This window comes from Onychostruthus taczanowskii, unplaced genomic scaffold (assembly GCF_017590055.1).
Source record: "Onychostruthus taczanowskii isolate IOZ18803 unplaced genomic scaffold, ASM1759005v1 scaffold23, whole genome shotgun sequence".
Classification (NCBI taxonomy): Eukaryota; Metazoa; Chordata; class Aves; order Passeriformes; family Passeridae; genus Onychostruthus; species Onychostruthus taczanowskii.
Window position 1 is genome coordinate 3,824,200 of NW_024499573.1, and position 20,972 is coordinate 3,845,171.

Genomic DNA, 20,972 nt, shown 5'->3' on the forward strand with positions numbered 1-20,972 from the left:
AAAAAATGCAGTTAGTCTGAGATTCTGAGCCAAGGGTGGACACTATTCCTTTCCTCATTCCCAGTTAGATCACAGGCTACCATGGACAGAGTTCAGCTAACACAAGCTAGCAGAAATTCTTATATTAGTATGTTTTATTGTGTAATAGCCTAAAGAAATATTAAATATTTATGAAATGAGCTGTATGAACGTCTAAGAAATTTCTTACAGCACCTTCATTCCACACTGGAGAACTGCTTACCTTGGAAGTACAGAATTTGGTGGTCTAGATTTTGCAGGAGATGTTACTTTAGATTCTTGCCCAGAGTTCACTGAGGATCCTGACAGAGAGTCTTGTGCTGGTGTGGGCTGGCTCTGATAGCTTTCCCTTGCAGCTGGTGGATGCTCTTTGTCTTTTGCGACTTCTTTTTCCCTGGACCGAGCTTTGTGTTCAGCTAGAAGGATGTCAAACTGTTTTTTACGGCCTGGAACTGCTCGTCGATGATTAAGTGAATGAGTCTAAAAATAGGGTGGTTAAAAAGCATTTGTGTGTGCATGACATTGTTTATGAGTCCTCTATACTTCTGACACACCACTACTCTAAAAGATAAAATCTACTTCAAACAACTTTAGCCACAGTTATGGAAATAAAGCTGCTATTCCACATTATCTTTGATAACTTACAAAGTCATTCTTAAGAAATGCCAACATCAAGGCTAAAATTACTTTTTGCAACAATTTTTATAAAATAGAGACTATTGACTTACCTTTTTCAAGATGGAAAATAGAATTGCAGTAATTTTAAGATATTAAGAAAATCATTGTAGCTTTTAACTTAAAATGAAAAACTGATTTCGCTGGATTGAAAAACATGAATAGATTTTAAAGCAAATTTATCTGATGATCTCTACTGACAGGCAGCACATACACATACAAATGTTCATTAGAAATGTCTCACATTGCAGCTACTTTTTGATGCAGGAGTTATTACTATCACAAGGGCAGCCTCCAAGTAATCTATTATACAAAAATATGGTAATTTTTTTTTTACTAAAAACTGACTATACTTTAACATTGTTGCAAACATGAACCAAAAAAGAAGCATTTAAAATAACACTTGGGCTTCTAACATGAAACGCTAATGCTTTTTGCATAATAAAATGACATGAAAAAAATCTTTTCAGAAATATCAGTGGAATAATGCAGATGCTCTGATTCAAAGAAACAGAATTACACAAAAGAATTACCTGAAGACAGCGCCTGAATATCATACCCATTGTCTGTAAGACAGGAGCAGGTATGACCTCTCAAACTACTGTGGTAGGATTTAAACTACAACAAAGCATCTGATATTTTATCTTCTAAGAAAAATACCTTGCAGGTGAGCGATCTTGTGCAAGGTTTCTTTGTTTCAGGATCCAGTACTCCACAGTGCTTATTTGGGTCAAATTCTCTTTCTGTTTAGTGGGAGAATGGGAAATGAGAAAAAAAATAGATTATTATAGAAGTTTTAATCAGAGTTATAATTTCTGCCTGTTAGAATTTGGTTTAATCAGGCTCAACGCGAACCATTGATCCCAGCCCCAGCATCCCATAACAGTGCTATGTGCATCACTCATACAGTTGTGCATTTTTTTGTCCTTGCACGTTTAAAACGATTTAGAGCACAATTTCAGCCAACGACTTCATGGCAATAAGTCTGCTTACAGTGGAGTGGCCCAAACAAAGGACCAAGCCAATTCCCTGAGACTTCAGTTCCCTCTCTAACTCTGCCTGCCTCTGAGGCCATAAATACAGCACTTGCTGCTCTGCCTCCAGAGCTGGGCTAGGACACAAATGGTATCACAAGTGCTTTAAACAACATTTCTCTGACATACTTAGAAACCCAAGAAAACCACCCATGGTTGATTACCGGTGATATTTTAAAAATAAAATTTATCTAAATCTGTCCCCTAAATCTTTATAAAAATAACATGTATGTTAGTTTTTATTTCCCCATGTGAAGTGAGAAATGGAACTTAAAGTTTGCAGAGATTATGAGAAAAGGCATTTACATGAGTTCCACTCATGATTAACACTAAAAGGGCATTAATATTTAATATGCTGTATCTGTGTATTTAATTTCATTAATATTTTAGTATTTCTATACCATAGATAGCATCAACTCCCTTCAGTTATGTTAATATAATTTTAGGGTTTGCATTAAGAATTGCAACAAAACTACGGGTACACATTTTTTAGTTTATGCCATCAAAACCTCTCATCATTACCTTCACAGACCTTGACAAACTATGGTGTAATTGGCAGACAGGTTTGCTTTGTTTGGTAGGGGAATACAAACTATTTGTCAAATACTATTTTAACTATATAGTGGTGTTACATTCAGATACAATAAACATCTTGTACTCAAATACAACATTTAGTCAGAGGATTTAAGAATTCTTTATAAAGAAGAAAATGGGAGCTAAGAGGAAGACAGTAATTCACAGCTGTGTTACAATGCTATGACAGCATCACAGCAAGCAGAACAGCTGGAATAAGAAAAGCAAGGAGAAGTAGTTATGTTAGACAGCAATCAACCTCCAGATATCATAATTTCTAGCAGTTTTAAGTATTCTGCTATCTAGACTTAAGAATGCCTATGCAAACATTAAATGGTTATATTATTAACCTATTAGCAGAGCCATATAAAAAAGGGAGCTTGGAAAAACCAGCTGGCATAGTTTTGTATTTGTGAAATCTAGAAAGGAACTGAAATATGTTATAGGCAGTTGTAGTTCCTTTGGCATTTACAACACAACAGAAACACAAAAAGAGCTGTGTATGACTCAATATAATAACTATTTTTTCTACTTAATAGATGAAAACACATGTTCACGAACTAAAGGAGCTAGTTGCTCCTGGGGTTTGAGTGTAAGATGTTCCCATTACAATTTCCTGAATGACCCACTTAAAAACTTCAATGAAAATTGAAAAAAAAACCCCAAAAAACTAAGGGACAATATGGACTAATAAATGTGCCTTCAAATGAAAAGCCCTGAAGGCAATTATAAGGCTATGGAATGTGTTCTGAAAGTCACCAAGCAAGGACTGTTTTGGACCAACAGGGAAACACTTCAAAAATCAAAAGTGGGCCAGATTGGTACTTGTCAGTAAGTGGCTCAACTGACAAAGACTTATAGGACTGATTATAGCAAAGCCAGGTATTAGGAAAACATATACAGATAAAATCAACATAAGGAGTTATAAGAGGAAAGAGTGGAAGTCTCTGCCATTGACTGAACAACAAAATAATATGGTTTCCCTGAGAAACAGAAAATACTGAACAAACAGGAAACCACTTCTCCTGGCTGAAGCATTTAAGGCTGCTCCAGAGAAATCATGAACATCTAATTGTCAGCTACAGACATGCCTGATTTGGGCAACACACTGCATGAAACTGTTACCACCTTCTTATCAATAACAAAATGCAGCTTCTGCCTATTGTGTTAGGAAATGTGGAGTATGGCAAGCCCCAGACCCCTGTGCACAGGCACAGCTTGAGAAAGCTGTTTTTCTGGAACGGATTCCACTTCTTCACGTTCAGTGGACAAAGTGAAGAACATTTGTTATAAGCTCACCAAGAGAAGAGCAAGGGCCAAAACTGAACTGTCATAAACTTCTGTTTGCAACAGAACAGTTTTTCTTGGTGTATGCAGGGAATCTGCATTCTTTAATGTCATCCCAAAGAGAATAGGAACTAAGGAAGATTTAGGAAAAAAATTATTTTTTTGCAGTTGCTACTAGGAAACACTGATCCACTTATGCTGGGCAGCTACAGACTGTCTTTTGTGGTTCCACAAGCTGTTTCCTCTCTCTCAACAAGGACAGTGCTCCTGAAAAGAGAGCAGGTTCATTCATCACACAAACAACCACCAGCTCTCAGGAAAGAAAAAAACAAACTCCTATCACAGTCAGGGAAGTGGTGTGAGAGACAGTAGAGGTTGCTAAAAAGGGAAGGAAACAGATGCAAACTGGCCAAACTTATTAGGGAGCTTCAAAAATTAATGTCTGTACAGCTCTAGGGCAGCGGACTGAGGGAAACCTAAATCCCTTGGCTGCAGTTTCACCCTTTTCATGTGGAATGAATGAAATTATGGGATAACTCAAATAATCATCTCATTGACCTTCCAAGACCTTTTTATCAGCCTTTGCACAGTCCTGTATAATAATGTAGAGAAATACATCATAGTGACACACCATCTACAGGCAATTCATCTCCAGTGCTCTCAGGACTTCTACTATTTGAATAATCCCTAAATTATTGCATTGTTGCATCAATGCTCAAGGCAATGGAAGTAAGACTGAACAGATCACAAATCTGATCACGAGATTTGTGAAAAAAAAAAAAAAGTCTCAGTTCTGTGTATTTGTTATAGAAGTAAACACATGCCTATCCAGGTGCTCAATCAGTCCTGTGCAGAAATTTCCACTGTGTTCCCTAGCCCAGAAGACACTGCAAGTCAGAGGTTTGAGAAAGAACAGTGCCAGAGCCACCTCCACAGTAAAGCCAACAAGCTGTAGGAAGGCCCTACAGATCTGATTCTCCTTTATGTACACATTTCTACAAGCACTTGCACAAAAATGTGCAAGTATCACCCACAGCCCTTCAGTGGTAAGTGGTGACATGAGGAAAACCACTGACAGTTTAAATTGCTCAAGCAGGAATATTGAATTGATAAACTTAATTAGCTAAATTCAGCATCTAACCCATTACAGGAAAGAATAGGTTAAAAGAAAGCAATATTCTAAATTAACTGTAAAATATAGAGAGTTTTATTAGAATAATACATTGGATCTTAGAAAGTAAAATGTAAGGGTTAAAGCCTAATCTTAAGCTACTCTTTTGTAGCATTTTTTCATATTGTGAAAAGCTATAAATGAATAATGGTTCTGTTTTCTTATATGCCACCTTTAACTAGTTAAGAAAGCAATCAGTGTACTGAATCCTTTCAGGCAATGGCATTGTTCCATGCCCCACACAGCCCTAGCAAACACCTCACACTGGTCTGAAATCCAGCCAAGGCAGCAGTACCATAGGCTAACTGCCAAATCTGAGAAAATGAAAAAAATAAACCTGATATTCAGGCAAAAAATAGGACACGGTCATGAAGTGGAAATGAAAGCATTTATCTAGTACAACTTATACTGGTTCATAACTAGTGCACATTTAGAAATCACGTGAACTAAATTTGTGCCAAAGTGACGATCCAATGCGGATCATGCTGCCATTAGCAAAATTAGCCTTTCAGTACACACAAGAAGTTCCTGCCCGAGTCACAAAGTACTGCCAGCTGATGAATAGACCCTGCACAGCTTCTTCAGCTGTAAATTTGAGTCAGTTACTTTTGCTTTAAAAAAACATAAAATAAAAACCCTCAAAACACTTTTTTTCCCTTCAATGAGAGCAAAAATCTGTTTTCTGCTTCCAGGGGTAAATTCTCTCCTTGCTGCCCAACAGCTGACATGGATCACCTCTAGGGAACTCCACCGAAAATAATTTTTCCTCCCAGTGCACAGCAACCTTTCTAACAGAGCCTCTACCCTTCCACAATGTGGCGTTCCATGCTTTGGTGGCAGGTTTGAACAGGGACCTACATCCTGAAAACTACCCTGCCTAAGGCCATCCAGGGCACTTCCCATTTAATGTCATTTTCTCAACTCTGCTGTCCTGTGTTCCTGAGTAAGATAACAATCCCCTAGAAACATTACCACTCGTATGTGAATTGCAAGGGGAGAGGGGTGAAAGGAAATCATGACTTTTAACACTTCCCCAGCATTTCCCTTTTCTCCTTTAAGAATTTTCTCATATCTAAAACAAAAAAAAGTGTCTTTAAAAAAATCATGACTTGGAGGATAAACCAATGTCTTAAACCTGTTCAACTTGATCATGACTGAACTAAAGTCACCCAACCAAGGCATATTTTCCTTTGTTGTAAACAGACTCAAATCCCATAATGGCTTAAAGAAGTTTTCTGCCTTTCTGTTTTAATGAATTTACTTCCTCAAAAATTTGTATTTGGCCTGTTGACCAGTAATTTCAAGCTAAACAGAATGTGTACTTTAAAAATACTTTACACGTGCTAAGAGTGTGAAAGCCTTCATTTTCATACATGCAACCCAGCATATTACAGCAAAAAAATCAAACCAAACCCAGCATTTTATTAGCTGCATTATGAGCTATAGAAGCATTAACAAAGAAAAACAGACTACCACAGAAGGTGAATGACAACATCACATACCTGAAAGTCTTTTGTAAGGCTTGTTACTGCTTTTAGTGCCATTTTGGTGTTTCTTGTCTATTGATGGAGCTACAATTCCTTTGCCGTTCAGAATCTTTTCTGGTGATGGTGGCACTGACTTGGATGTCAAACCAGATTTAACCAAAGTTGGAGCAGGTATGGTGGATGAAGAAGTTGAGGAGGAAGTGATGGTGGTAGTGGTTGCAGAATTCATTTTAACATTGGCACCATCTGCCTTCACTAGGTTAGGAATTTTCTCTAGACTGACTACTGGAACAGGAACACTGAAAAATCAAAGAAAAATATTTGTGTGGTATTTTCCGCACCAAAGATTTACAGTTACTTTCCACAGATACAAAAATTTCAATGCAAGTGACACAGCGTCTTAAGACCAGACTAAAATGAAATACTTGGTACCAGTATTGACTGGTTTTGTTCAATCAAGCATTTACAAAGCCAGGCATTACAAAGTCTGGCAATGAAGAGAATTATGAAAATGAGCCTTTGTATTTTTTTTAAGATCCAATCCTCTGCCATTCATAAGCAAAATCAGTATTTGGTACCAAGCAAAACATACTCCTTATAAATATGGTCTCATGCCTTTTACACAAGCACATAACAGATGTGTGTGCTGTGCTAAACTCACCATGATAACGAAGCAGTTTGCTAATAATATTAATATTTTTAAACAAACACAAAAATAATTAATTTGCTTAGATGTGTCTAAATGACATACAAGTTCTGGAAACATGGAAAAAAGAGATTTTAAGCATAGAAATCTTAACAGCTGTCCCTTTAAAAGCATTAAAATCCTTGATGACTTGAGTATTACTACAATGTATTTTAATAAAATCTTAAGGACTTAAAAATAAAAATTATTAATATAGTTATTAACTTAGTTGGCCCTTTTCAGAGTAACTTTCGCAGTAGCTAACTTACTCTAACTTAACTACCACCATGGCATATTTGTGACACTAACAAATGCCACCTTCCCAATTTGGCAGCAAAACAGATTGAGAAAAATTATTTTCAGCTGCAACAGTATTTTAACATTTCTATCTCCATGAGGAAATATCCAGTGATAGCTTTTCATCCACTCAACAATTCCTACAATTCCAACTGGATATCATGTGACTACCAGTTAATATATGAAATATTTACCCTCCCTATTGAAACAAACCCAAATAAAAAATATAACATAATGCAAGAATAGTTAGGGAAATCCCTCCCCCATTCACAAGTTGCACAATTTTAGTCTTTTGTGTTTGAAAAATGGAACCTTTGCTGCACCTTTCTACAGAAGGAATGTTTACAGGTGTGGAGTTTTCACAATCAGAAAAAGATGACTTTGAGATGGCATTCTCCATGGGACACACTTTGGAAACATCAAAGCAGGGCTCAAAATAACTCAATTCTTGACTTTTCTGGGCTCCTACAAACCTCTGTTTCTCTGCAGCTGCTGAAGACGATAAACCTTATTTTAAGGGTGTTTTAACATGGGAAAATGTATTGATATAAACATTGCATTGATATAAACAATAAGTATATAAACAATCTATGTATATAAGTATATAAACAATCTTTGAAGAAGATTTAGACCAAGACATCTTCTGGAGCTGAAATTAAATTATATAAAACTTCTGTCTCCCGTAGTACTGTAAACATAGCAGCTAGTCAGAATACAGATGTCACTGCAGTAATGTGTAGAGCACTGGCCAGTAATTAAGCAAAAAATGTACCTTACTCACAAAATCAGAAATGAATGCAAATGTGTAGCTATGAAAGGGAGAATTTGATCCTCTCCTTTTTTAAACTGCTCTGAATTTGTTAAATGGCAGGCAAAAATTGTAACATGTCAGCATAGGAATTATTTTGGTTTTGTCTTTAAACAGATGACAATTACATTATCTGAAAATAGGAGAATTTTACATTAAGTAGTTCTACTACACATAAACTATACAAAAACATATGAGCAAATCTTCATGCCCAGTTTCTAAGAAATATCTTAATTCAAAATCCTGATATTTAGTGAAAAAAATCAAGTGTATAATCTGGTTTAGTAGTGAAATATTGTTAATAAAAACGTACAGGGTTTCTCTGTTTTGCAATGTTCAGAATCTCAGATCCTAGGGCACATATGGTTGGATCACTGTGATAATGAAAAATGCCCAGGGGAGAGAATATTTTTGCTTCATTTTGTTACAAGATCAACAAGTCAACCTTCATTATGCATTTCATTGTAGTGCAGAAGAAAAAAAAAATACTCCTGATGCCTTAAGTTTTAGCTTTCATATTTTTTAGGTTCTGTACTGCCTTAGTGTGTGACTCTGAACTTCATATAAAGTGTTAGCAAGTTCTCTTCACAGGGTAGTCAGACAAAACAATCCTTCTCCAGCCTGAGAACCAAGGACACCGTTGCAGCTTCAGGCCCAAAAGTACAAACAACGGCGAACTGGGGAGAGCAATCTGGGAGGATGGGACTGCATAACCTGAAGCTGTAATTGGACAATTAACCCCAATATGTAAATGGACCAAAACTTCTAAAAGAGTGAAAACTCATGAGTCGGGGTCCATCTTGGGCCAGACCCTTGCACTGCCCAAGGTGTATCCTTTGCAGGCCTTTTAATGAACACTTACTTTATTCCTTTAACTCTGCCGAGCCTCTTTAGGCATCACCCCAGTACCTGTGGGTATATAGATTCTATAGAATTTCTGATACTCTACAGTAAATTATTTATGGTTTCAGAAGCTACAGATTATAATTGCTCTCTCTGTTTTACTGCATTGAACAGTGAGGACCTCTAGTTTAGTCTTAGCATAACATATAAAGAATCATTTATTACCAAATGGAAAATTGGAAGGTCCACAGGAGCAGTGACTGGAGTCAACTACTAAGGTCTTAAAAAGTAAATAAATCACAAATGTTTATATTTGATGGTTAGAAAGAACTCTTTTCCCAAACAGAGTATTTTAAGTAAAATATTGAGGATTTATTTCAAAAGTTTGTTAGAAAAAGAAAACCAAGGTTTTTAGTCTTATTTACTGTATTTTAAAAGGAGTTTTTAAACAATAAGCTTATTTAGACTTTTTTTAAAGGCAGATGTTGAAAGGGACAATTAGAAAAACAACATGCAACAAACAAAAAGTGAGGAAAAAAAATCTATTCAGTAAGACTTTTTTTGACAATAGAAACTCTGTTAAGAATAGCAGTATCTACCTAATAGGCAATAAAAGTTACTACCAAAGCAAACACATCAGAAACATTCATTATTTCTTCTGCAGTAAGAAGGAAATAGGACTCTCTCCAGTCAGATAAAAATTCTTTTTGATTCCTTCAGTAAGTGTAAAGTGCCAGCTGAAAAATAATAATTGATTTTTTTTCTTTTATATAAGGGAATCTACATAATGTGACAACAAGTTCCAAAAGAGTTGGAGCAATATTAGGTCGCAGCATATTAATTTCTAATTGAATCGTGGAATCTTAGAGAAGCTAGCTGAGTGCTGCTCTTTCATCCATGCTGAAAACCCAAACAAAAGTGTCTTGGAAGAAATACTGGAAAAGCTAATAAACTGATAAACAACAAATTGACATGGTTTTGCTGAAGATCAGATTCTGGCAATGAAATATGATTTCACTTTTTGATGAAGTTACCAGTTAAGCTGACAAAGATAACTATGAAAATGTTCCAGTTTTTGAAAGGCATTATAAAACACAAATAAGAACGATTTAAAAGCAAAGGTTAAACAATATGAAATTCAAATCTAGTTTTTCTGAGATTTATGATTCATTAAGGGGGTTTTGCTAGGGGCATTTTTAGCCATCATTACGAAGTCTGACATGACCAAAAACTTCAGTGGACTTGAGAAAAGAAAACATTACTGGTGATAACATGTGCTGATGGAATCAGGATTGACAGGAACTAAATAATGAAGAGACAAAGTTATAAAAAGCAATATGGAGTGTTTGGTAAAGTTCATTAACTCAAAGAGACATTTTAATACAGATGAATGTAAAGTTACATATGAAATAACAAGCTGTTCAGTCTGCAGTGAAATACAGGGAAACAACACGCTGGAAAACAGTGACAAAAATATTTAGTGGTCATAGTGAATAAGCAATAGGAGGTTTTATTGTATTGTTGTGCTTATATCAACAATGGGATATGGCAAGTAAGAAATAGTTTTCACATGTCCCTGGTTATACTGATATTGGAATATGGCTTCTAGTGTTGCTGACCAGCAGTATAATACCCATGTTGATGAATTAGAAAGGAACCAGAAAAATGCTCAAAAATGAGGATTACAAAAAGTACATGGTCATGACAGGCTTTAGAAGCTCATTCTCTTTCAAACAAGGTAAGATTTCCTTCTGTTTTCTCATGCTTTGTCAGGCAGTTGGACTAGATGATCATTGTAGGTCCCTTCCAGCATGCAAGAAAAATAACTGTAGTATGTCACAACACTTTTCATACCTGTAGCTCCTTTTACTTCTGTTTTCCTTTCTCTTGGCTTTTAAAAATGATTTCTCCTTCCTATTATGTAATTTTGCTGGGTTTATGTTTTGGTCATTTGTAATTATATTTGTTCTAAAACCTCAGCCACTCATTCAACTCTTCAAATTTGTTAGAAAAGAAATTCAAAAACATTTAAAGACATAAAACATTGCCCTAATCTACATTGCTGGAATTGCCTCTACAATGTACAAAATGTTTGTGATTTAATGTTAGGTTATATGGTCCAAGTTAACCCTGCTGAATTTTGCTTCCATGCTGCAATAGGAATATCCTTAAATCATGACTATCTTCACTTTCTCAGCCTCAGTACGAACAATTGTATTTCCTTATAGAAATAAAGGCCAAGAGATGATTAACAATACCTTGAAAAGTAGCATTATAAATTTTAAAGGGTTGCCTACAGGTATATCTTTGGGATCCTTTTTCTGTTTACAGAAAGAGTCAGTTTTCTCCGTGTTGATGAAAACCACATGGTTTCCATCTCTTTTTTTTTTTCATTTTCAGAACTCCTGGCAGGCTGAACTTTGTGGAAGGAGGCCAAGGAGATCTACTTCAGCTGGTTTCTCAGTGCTAGCTTACTTCAGCATTTTACTCCAATTTTATGCTGCCTTAGGATCATGGATAGGTGGAACTGAACACCCTGTAGGATCACAGCACCCAAATCCACCATGGCAGCACCCAGAAGCTGTGCTGAGGCACAGCAGGTGAAGCAGCATCCCTTGGGCAGGTCAGCAATGAGGAAGAGAGCTCCTGGCTGCAGGAACGCCTTTTATAAAGGGTAAACATCTGAGCTATGCTTACTAATTATGATCACTTGTTCATTATTATTGTTATTTCTACCAATTCTTTGCCCTTTTCTCCCCAGTTTCTACCCTTCTGCTATACATCTTACCACCTTGACTGCAAGCTGCAGAAAATGATGGTTTGCATTTATCTTGTGCACAGTGCAGTGGTGCTCCAGCTCTGCTCCATCTCTAAGCACTGCTGTATTAATAGCAACGATGGTAGAGATACAGGGGAAAAATCAGAACTGACAGATATTTCTGGATGATGTATTCACAATAATACTTTATATTCCAGCTACAAGAAGGGAGGTATTAAAACAGCAGCTAAAAAATGAAACAGTTCCAGTTCTCTTTTATCTGATCATTCCAATCATGATTTTTAAAATGTTGGCCATGGAGCAACCAGAACCTCTGGAGCACATCTTAGAACAACACAGGACATGAACAAGAGAAAGAGCTACTTGGTCAATGGCTAAGATGATGCCTCAACCAAAACTATTACAAATTTAACAACAGAAGTTGGATCTACATGAAGGCAGGCACAGCAACAGATCTACTGGGCTATGCTGTTGCAGAGGTCATTCTCAAAATTCTAATTGTAACAACTAAAATTTAAAGGAGATGCTGTACAAAACAATCAGGCAAACCCAACAAAGGTTGTTCCAGGTCTGAAAAGCAATCGCTAAAGTGATAATAATTATATGATAATAATAATTCCTGAAATAAGCTGAGTTGACAACTGTCTGGAAGAACTTAGGTCAAATAAATGTACGGTATGAGATTACAATGTAACAGACAAAAGCATTGAAGACCTGGAAGCTTCTGAGGATGACAAACCACCACATACTTGGATAAACCATGAACCCTATTTGCATTTTTGAGATTAATATTTCTGTGTCAATTGAGTATTTCCTTCTAATAAGCTAAGACAAGGGAAAAAAAAGCTTCTAAAAGCTAAGACAAGAAATTCTATGGCTTGTGCAGCAGCTGAATGGAAGACAGAATCTTAAAAAAAAAAAAAATGTTTTTAATAATTTCACCTTAAATCAGATCTGCTGAATATTTTCTAGTATTCTAAAAAAATATTATCATTCTCTAATGGAATAGGAACAAACACTTTCCTCTGTAACAGCTGTCAGCTCTCTATAACCTGTGATGATTAGCAGACAGGTTTTATTCTATAACAAGTCATGCAACCTAAGGCACTTAACACTATGTTTTGCAAGAGAATTTCATTGATCTTCACTTCAGACTGTTTGTGGTTTGCTATGTGGTAATTACAGTATCTTTAACTACTATATGCCTCATTTTTCCCCAAAACAAAACAAGACTGCAGTATGATCTCCCAGCATGGCTGCAAGAATGACGTAATTTTTGGTACAAGTACTGTCATATTCATTGCCAAACAATCAACAGAGCAGTACAACACTTTTAAATGGTTAAATCTACCTTGTTAATAATCATCAGTAAATATTTAGGATGCTACCAATAAAGGGAAAAGGGATTGGTGGAAATGCTCAGTTGTTTTATTCCCTTCCAGCTTTTACCGCCTGCCAGAATGACATGTGTTGCCAGAAAGGAAGATATTGTTTATAGATTCAGTGAATCTGCTGAAATGTGGATATGTAAGTTGTTGTCTCTAACAAGATGAGAAATAGGTTTATAGTCAATAGTGTTAATACTCTGAAGTCCTTTCTGATTTTCTTTTAATTAGACTTATAAAAGAATCCCTACTTGTATAAAATTCCCCTCCAAGATTCAGAAGAAAAAGTCACCATTCAGTCAATAATATTTGGTCTCAAGTAGTAAATGAGGTACTTACACACAGCTGAGACAGAGGCTATTCTGCTATTCTAGTTAACATGTGAGTGTAAAGTCTAACCAATCAGTTTTCCTATTTTCAGAATTTTATACCATAACTGCCCATAATGCTCGTTATGCTTGAAAAGATGGTGGGTCCGGATTTACAGGAAGAATATATTTCCTAGGGCAAGGTAAATTCTACAGCTAGGCAGAAGCTGCTGTCTTTGAAATCATGCCAACTTGTGCACGTTTCAGGCAGAAACATGAGCTATGCCTTTAACATAATCTGAGCTTATTCTTTGTATCATGAGTGAATGGTTTGCATTAAATGATTTACTGTTTTAAGGAAGTTGTGTCCAGAAACCCTACCTAAAATCATGACGTTCTCATGCTAGGTATTACATATAAAAGGGAAGGATCTATAAAATAAGTAGATAAATCTTAAGAAAAAGGAAGTCTCACTATCTCAAATTTACAGACAGAGAACTGAAGCTGAAGAGACCAAGGCATAACAGAACCAGGAACTGAGCCCAGATCTCAAGTCACCAACCTAATGGCCTAATCATAAAGCATCTTTCCTGTAGGTAATGAAGACAAAACAATTTCTTAAGGGATAAAATAGTGACCCAGTTCTGCTGTCATTTATATTTTTGCAACTCTGCTGCTATCATCACAGTCATGTGATGGGCACGGCAGTCTCAAAGCCTGTATGTGTACATATATCACAGTACATGATGTAAGACTCCCCCAAAACAGGGATTTTTGCAGCCAGAATTTTCTTGTCATCTTATAAGGCATCAAATATTATCAGAACACAGAATGAACTCCAAAAGCAGCTGCTAGTGAAGATAATTGACTATAACCAGTAAGTTTTCATGAACATCAGTTAAGCCAATATTAAGGACTCTGCAAAAATTATCCTGTTAAACTGTTTAAAAGCATCAGTTCTAAGGGCTGATAGTGTAATGGAAGATGGACGTTAAAGATAGCAAACTGGGTCAATACCTCACTTGCTATATGCAGCTTAGAAAAACACATTTGATGAAACATTGAAAAAGTAATTCAGTCCTTCTTGCACTTTCTATATATAATTTTTTTTTCTTCATTAAAAAATATCCTATTTTCCTCCCTTAGAAATATAGAGGCTTAAACTATAAACTTAGGTAAAATGAGAATTCAGATTTTTATTATGATTGTGATGTATAGAGATATTTTGAACACCAGCATCTTTGATAACTATTATTTTGGCACTTACCATGGTTTATCCCGTGACACTTTTGAAGGAAAGACTGTGTGCTGTTTGCTACTGGAGGTAAGTAGATTGTCTTTGGGCGTTTTGAATGGCTTTGAGTTGCTGCTGACGGGGTTATGGCCGCTGATACAGGATTTCGGTTTCATCTGTACTAGGGATGTCCTGGAATTACAGGCTGGAGAAGCTGGAGAAGGGGAAGGTTTACACATTGAACTGTGTCTTCGTTCTGTAACAGAAAATGAATGGATTTTACAATATGTCATAGGCTAAAACTAAAAATACAAGTTGGGAAAGAGGAAATTGTTCTTCTTTATGCTAGTTACAATGATTTTCATCACTCCAAAGAACACCAGTTCATTACTGTCATGAATGTAATCAAGCCAAATGATAACTAGACAAAATCAGCATCCTAAAGTGCTCTGAAAAAAAAGTAAAAAATAGTAAAATAAATGGCAATAATCTATCAGAAAATTTGTATTTGGTGTCCCAAGTCTTTCACACCAAGAAGAAAGGAGAGTAAGTAACAGCTAACACAACTCTGTAAAATGCTCTGTGACAGATATGGGATTGCTCCTGAAATGGTTTATGATGAATTCATCTGACCTGGTTATTGGGCAGTTTACTTTATGACTATCTTGTTTCTATTTTAATGACAAACTATAGGAAAACAACAGGAAGACTGGAAAGTAGCAAAAGGTCTGCTGCTCCCAGTCCTTCCAGAGATGGGCTCTGCCTTGTTTGCTTGGTTATCTCCATTCAAGGTAAAAGTTTGGGGTATTTTCCACACAGAGCAAATGGCATGTGCAAAAAACCCAGGAAGTTTATGTCTCAGTAACAAATGTGGAGGTCAGCACTGCTCACACTCACACCAGGGGCCTCTCAAGCACTGCAAAAAAGCAAGGCCTGGCTGATCCTGCACAAGACAGACAGGCTTCAGTGAAATTGTTTTGATTGGGTCATTATTAGTATTTTTTTAAATATAAATGTCCTATCCCTCATATTGTTAAGTAAAAAGACTGTTTTGGCCATTCTTTACCAATTATATCTTTCTCCGGGGTAGAAGTGTCAGTGCTTGGCCAGCCGGCCGCATCAGTGTGCAGCAAACAAGAGGCTTGTGCTGAGAACTTCAGCACAACCACAAAAACCTACAAGCGACAGGAGCTGATCTTTGCTCTAAGGTTTGTGAGGGGTGCTGTAAATCTTGAACAGTCCTGTGGGCCCCATTTGTGAAGCACCCTTTCCCCAGCCAAGGCAGCAGCGGGTGGCACGGACAGGCTGGGGAAAGAGGAATTTTCCGGTCAGCAGGGCCTGGCTCATTGGCACTGACTGCAGTCTGCTGGTGCCCGAACACCAAGAGCCTGGTCACAGGGAGGATCAGAAAGGTACCCCCAGAACCAACACAGCAATCAAATGTAGCAAGCAGAATGTAAGCGTAGGCTGAGTACTTCAGACAAGCTGGAGTTTCTCATTCACCATGCATGAATTTTTCCTTGTGTAAAGCCTTCAGCACTTGTAGAATCCAAGTAGGTGCTACTCCTCGAGCTTGACCACCATCACACAGTCAACCAAGAGCACGCTAAGGAAGCACCAGGACCTGCTACTACATGGGAAGGTTTTGTATTTGTATCATCAACCCTGCACTCACTAGTTTGATATTTCAAGGACACCTAAGTGAAATTTTCCCACAGAGAATCAAAACATGACAATTTGTCTGGCATCCTCACAAGTAAAAACTTGCCAGTAGCAGAAGGATTCATCCGTGATTAACTTGCAATACGCAAATACCTCAAGAACAAAGAGAAATGCCTAAAAAAATTCCAAAATGTTTCTATTAGATCTGAAATGACTGAATAAAGACATTTTTTATTCAAGATCAAGCATTTCCATATCTTCTCATTCACAGCTTTAATTGCCAATGCTGGAATTTTCTTCAGATTCTCCTACAACTGAAGAGCAAAACAGTTTAAATTTTTTTTCAAATACAAAAGTATCTATACTTACTCCCAAAATGCCCCCTGTCATTTGCCAGTTTTCACCCCACCACATACTTCAGTGTGCAGCCTCTGCCTTTAAAACTCCTTTGCAGGATGCAGTGGATTTACATTCATTTCACCTCACATTTGTGGCAACACCTGTGTGAGCTACACATCTGATTCTGACATGCACAGTTCCATTCACAAACTATTTATTTTATTAAATAATAGTTATTGTTTCAAGATTTACTAATCTTCTCAGTACCTATTTAATACATTTTAAGTAGGCTAATCAAAATTTGCAACTTTCTTATTAATTACTGGAGGACTGATGAAAAGGAAATGCTATGCTACCAACAAAATCAAGCTGTATATAAAGTAAAACTTGTGAGAAAACATGTTTTCCACACACATACCATATAAACTTAGGATTAATAAATCCAATTTTCAACACAGCTACTGGTTTTCTTAAATCTGACTGCTTTCTAGTGAACTGTGCCATCAATATCAGCCCTAAGGATATGGAGGATATTTTAATAAGAGTAATATATTTCATTTGGAAATGAAATATATTACTCTTTAAAACTAATCTTCTGGAAAGACAAATATTCAAGATACTGATTGGTGGTCATTCTCGTGATCAGAACTGACTGCTATAATTAGCATTTCCTTTTAACTCCTCAAACTCCCCCTTTCCCCCAAAACATGGCTACAGAAAGTCTTCCACCTTTTAGACAGACTCCAATACACATTTGAGTATTGTCGGCATTACCCAGATTTTCTTCAAATTTCTTAGAATGGAAATGGAAACTGTGATCTCTGTGAAGTCATACAGGAGAAAGAATGTGAATAGCCAATGCCACGCAACCAGAGGTATTCTGAGACACTGCTTGGACGGGTGAAATCTGTGCATTTCCTCACAAAAGTTAATGTCACTTCAATGTCAGCAGAAGAAGATGGCAGCAACACCTTGCAGGTATGGCACAGTGGAGAGCTGGAAGAGTAACTCCCTCCAAAGGGGCATAAACTCCTGGGCTGGGTAAGCATGCCTGCAAGAGGCTGTATTTGACAAAGGTGTGAATTCTCAGACAAATCTCAATGGTGAGGGCATAAATTGTAACTAAATATTGGTGCATATTCCTTCTCAAGAACTATCAAGTTGCTTCTTGATTCTTCATTCCTTACAGTGTACATGTAGTCAATCACCCTTAGGCAATGGTAATATGTTTCAGAGAAATAATGGGAATATATGACAAAAAAAAGTCATCAGCTGTCAGATCAACTGCTAAAACCAGGGCGGTGGTGGCCTTCTCTATCAAATTGACTTTTGTGGTCAAATCTGTTTTAAAAATTTTTTACTAATTTGTCTGTTCCTATTTTACATATGTACAAGGAATGACACACAATGTCCAAATCTACTATTATACAGCCTATCAAATAAATTAATGTGTGAATAAAAGACATTTGCACATCAAATAGTTGTGATAAAATTAAATATTCACATACTAACATATTCAGAAGACAATCAGCTATCTGTGTAACACTTTCTACGCTCACTTGCAGCTCATATTGTAGACAGATTAGATCTAGTAAAGCACGTGAACTTGTATTCCCACAGCTGTGGACATGCTGTCCCTATTCACATACGCTGGTGATATAGCCAGTGGACATTGATGAAACTAATGAAGAATGAAAGCTTTTGCCCCTAGAAATTATTAAATGCAGCAAGGCAACTATAAAACCAGTTATCATCACTGATAAGATACTAACCTAAATTCTGTACACTTTTTAGCAGTGCTATGAATACGTGCTCCAGTTCAAAAGATAATTTTTCTGATTCATTTAAATACTTCCAAATGAATGCTTATGTTCCCTGTAAATAACAACACATATTCTGTTTTGTTTCTAAATACCAGGTGCTGTCACATCCAAGAGCACAGTCAAAGTTCCAACCCTCTTTACCACGTTAATCTTTCTGCAACCTCTCAGCTGTCTCAGCGCGGTCACTGCAAGCAAGTGACAAGCAACATGTGACTTCTGCTGTCAAACAGTTAACGTATTAATGGCATTAATCTCAGAGGAAAGTTTAACACTCTCACTGAATTACCTCACTTTCTATAGAATCAATTTCAGATCAATATCTTTTTCTATTCAGTGGCAAGCGTCCAAAGGCCTGGCGCTCCATGTAGTTCAAAGGCGCATTGCAAACTCTGCATCAGTAGCATTGCAAATGATCTTAAACTAGTCCAGGAGATTCTCCATGTCCTATGGAAACATGGATATAGTCCAACTTTCTCAGCCAAATCTGAATTGTTTGTAGATGTGAAGTCCTTATGTTGCTGGAGACCTAACAGCCCCTGAATCTCCAGAGCTTCTGCTCTATGCCCTTATACTCCATTTTTAATCCTCCTTCCTGCCTCCTGCACAATGCAACGCCCTGCCTTTTTCCAAATCTCTGCTGCAGCTGCCAAAGTCCTCTAGGTCTGCCTTTAAATCTGTAATTCCACTGGATCCTCTCTGATGGGTCACCAGGGAATACTAGCAGCTGTTTTGCAGGAAACGCCACATCTTCTAATCATAAGCAAAAAAAGCAAAGCAATAGAGGGGCAACACGAGCTCCAGAGCCACAAGCACAGCGTGTGGGAAAATGAGGCAAAACCACATTCTGAGTAGGAAGTCTCTTTTCAAATTTTTGCCTTGACTCTTATATGCAAGATCAAGCACTCAGCTCACAGCAAACCTTACAATGACACTACAGCAAATAGGATGCCCATAAAACATGTCAAACATTGCAGTTTCCTACCAAAAAAGATCTTTATATGATCCTGAAACTGCAGATTTCAGTCTCTTTTTGTTTCTAGTCTCTTATCTGGACTAGAAACAAAAACCCATTCCTTAGTATATCCCACCTGCATCCACACTCTCACCCAACATGTGCTACTCAAAATTGATCAAATCAACTGAAAAGTTTTTGCCCAGTTAATGCCTTCTCCATCAATATGACAGACAACCATGGAGGAAAAATGTAAGGATATCATTTGAGCATAGAGAAAGATATGTCTTTCATCTTTCAGTGCTTTTTTTTTTTTTTCCCGATACTTGAAACAAAACAGGAAAAAAAAAAAAACCTTCATGTTGTCAGAAGACAGACAATAAAACTTTGTCAGCACGAGTCATTTTGAAACACTACTCTTGTTTAGCATGATCTGACTTCCTGTGTACAAGAGGCCTAAAGTAAAAATCAATTTTAGGTTGATCCATGAATAACTCAGAGACCCAGTGTTATGGCTTACAGCTTGGTATTATGCTTGGTAAAAACAAACAAAATTTAACTGCTAAAACTCTGAAAGGTAAGAAAGTTATTTACTGCTAGTAAACATTTATAGAATAACAAAACCCCTTTTTAAGCTTGTATTCATCACAACACTTGAGTTCATAGTCCTTTTACTCAGAATAGCATAAAGTAACTGATCCAACTGCCCTTAACACAATATGAATACTGTTACTCCCCATTTACAATATTTAAGCAGATGGTAATGAAATTTAGTATTTCATAGTCTTGTTGATGAAGATGTTACTCATGGTAACTCATACACCGCCTAAGCACAAATTACAGTTTTTCTATTTACATTATATCCTGAGGTGCTTTGTTGCACAGCCTTTCACTGTGCAAAGTTGAGCAATGTATACTTACAATTTCAATAAACAGTAAATGAAACCTACCACCTTGTACTGATCCCAGTTCAAAGTTTGCAAATGTACTTGGCATTAATCCTAATAAAACCAAAACAGAAAAAAACCCCACACATGCCCGAAAAGCAACAGCCAGCAACCAGAAAATGAACAACCTAGACTCTTGTAGAAATGTGTCATCTTGCAGGAACTGGCAGCTGGTTCATAACAAGAATTCATAAACACCTTGTAAGCACTTTCATTTTGCAGCCACAGTCTGAAAAAACACTAGCAAAGCCCGGTATGTGAGGTTAAACAAAACTAAAACTGTATTTGATGTTAGCAAACTACAGCATAATGTTGCAAGATTGAAGGATAACTTTACCAGCTTTTTTGACAAAACACTATTCCAAGTCCAGCTGAAAAAGTTTGGAAATAATATCCGCAAACCGTTCCACCCTTCTTGCACTGCGCACTGGAAAGGAAACAGCACAGTCGGTTTCATTTTGATACTTCTTGTAAACTGACAAAGGAAATAAACTGCCAGCTCCAACCCCCGGACTGATCTGCTGCATAAAACACTGCTCAACAATCACAAGCTTCATTCCAGGTCAAATGACATAATTGGGAAATTATCAAGTGCTAAAATAACCACCGTTCTGCTGGTGTTTATTTACAATAAACACAAGCTTCGCTTTCTGATAGAAACCCAC

At 36.9% G+C, this 20,972-nt stretch overlaps 1 protein-coding gene across 12 annotated transcripts in view; it reads right to left on the minus strand.

Moving 5' to 3' along the window:
• ATXN7L1 (ataxin 7 like 1) overlaps positions 1–20,972 on the minus strand; it is a 110,277-nt gene that overhangs the window by 17,485 nt on the left and 71,820 nt on the right. For 10 of the 12 annotated variants that reach the window (XM_041405358.1, XM_041405356.1, XM_041405357.1 and 7 more), the window contains 4 exons: positions 14,618–14,840; positions 6,261–6,544; positions 1,354–1,436; positions 242–498 (listed from right to left, as the gene is read on the minus strand). In XM_041405358.1, coding sequence (XP_041261292.1) covers positions 242–498; positions 1,354–1,436; positions 6,261–6,544; positions 14,618–14,840 — 847 coding nt within the window. Of the gene's footprint in view, positions 1–241; positions 499–1,353; positions 1,437–6,260; positions 6,545–14,617; positions 14,841–20,644; positions 20,742–20,972 lie in introns of those variants that run through there. The other 2 variants (XM_041405362.1, XM_041405363.1) reach the window with 2 other exon arrangements.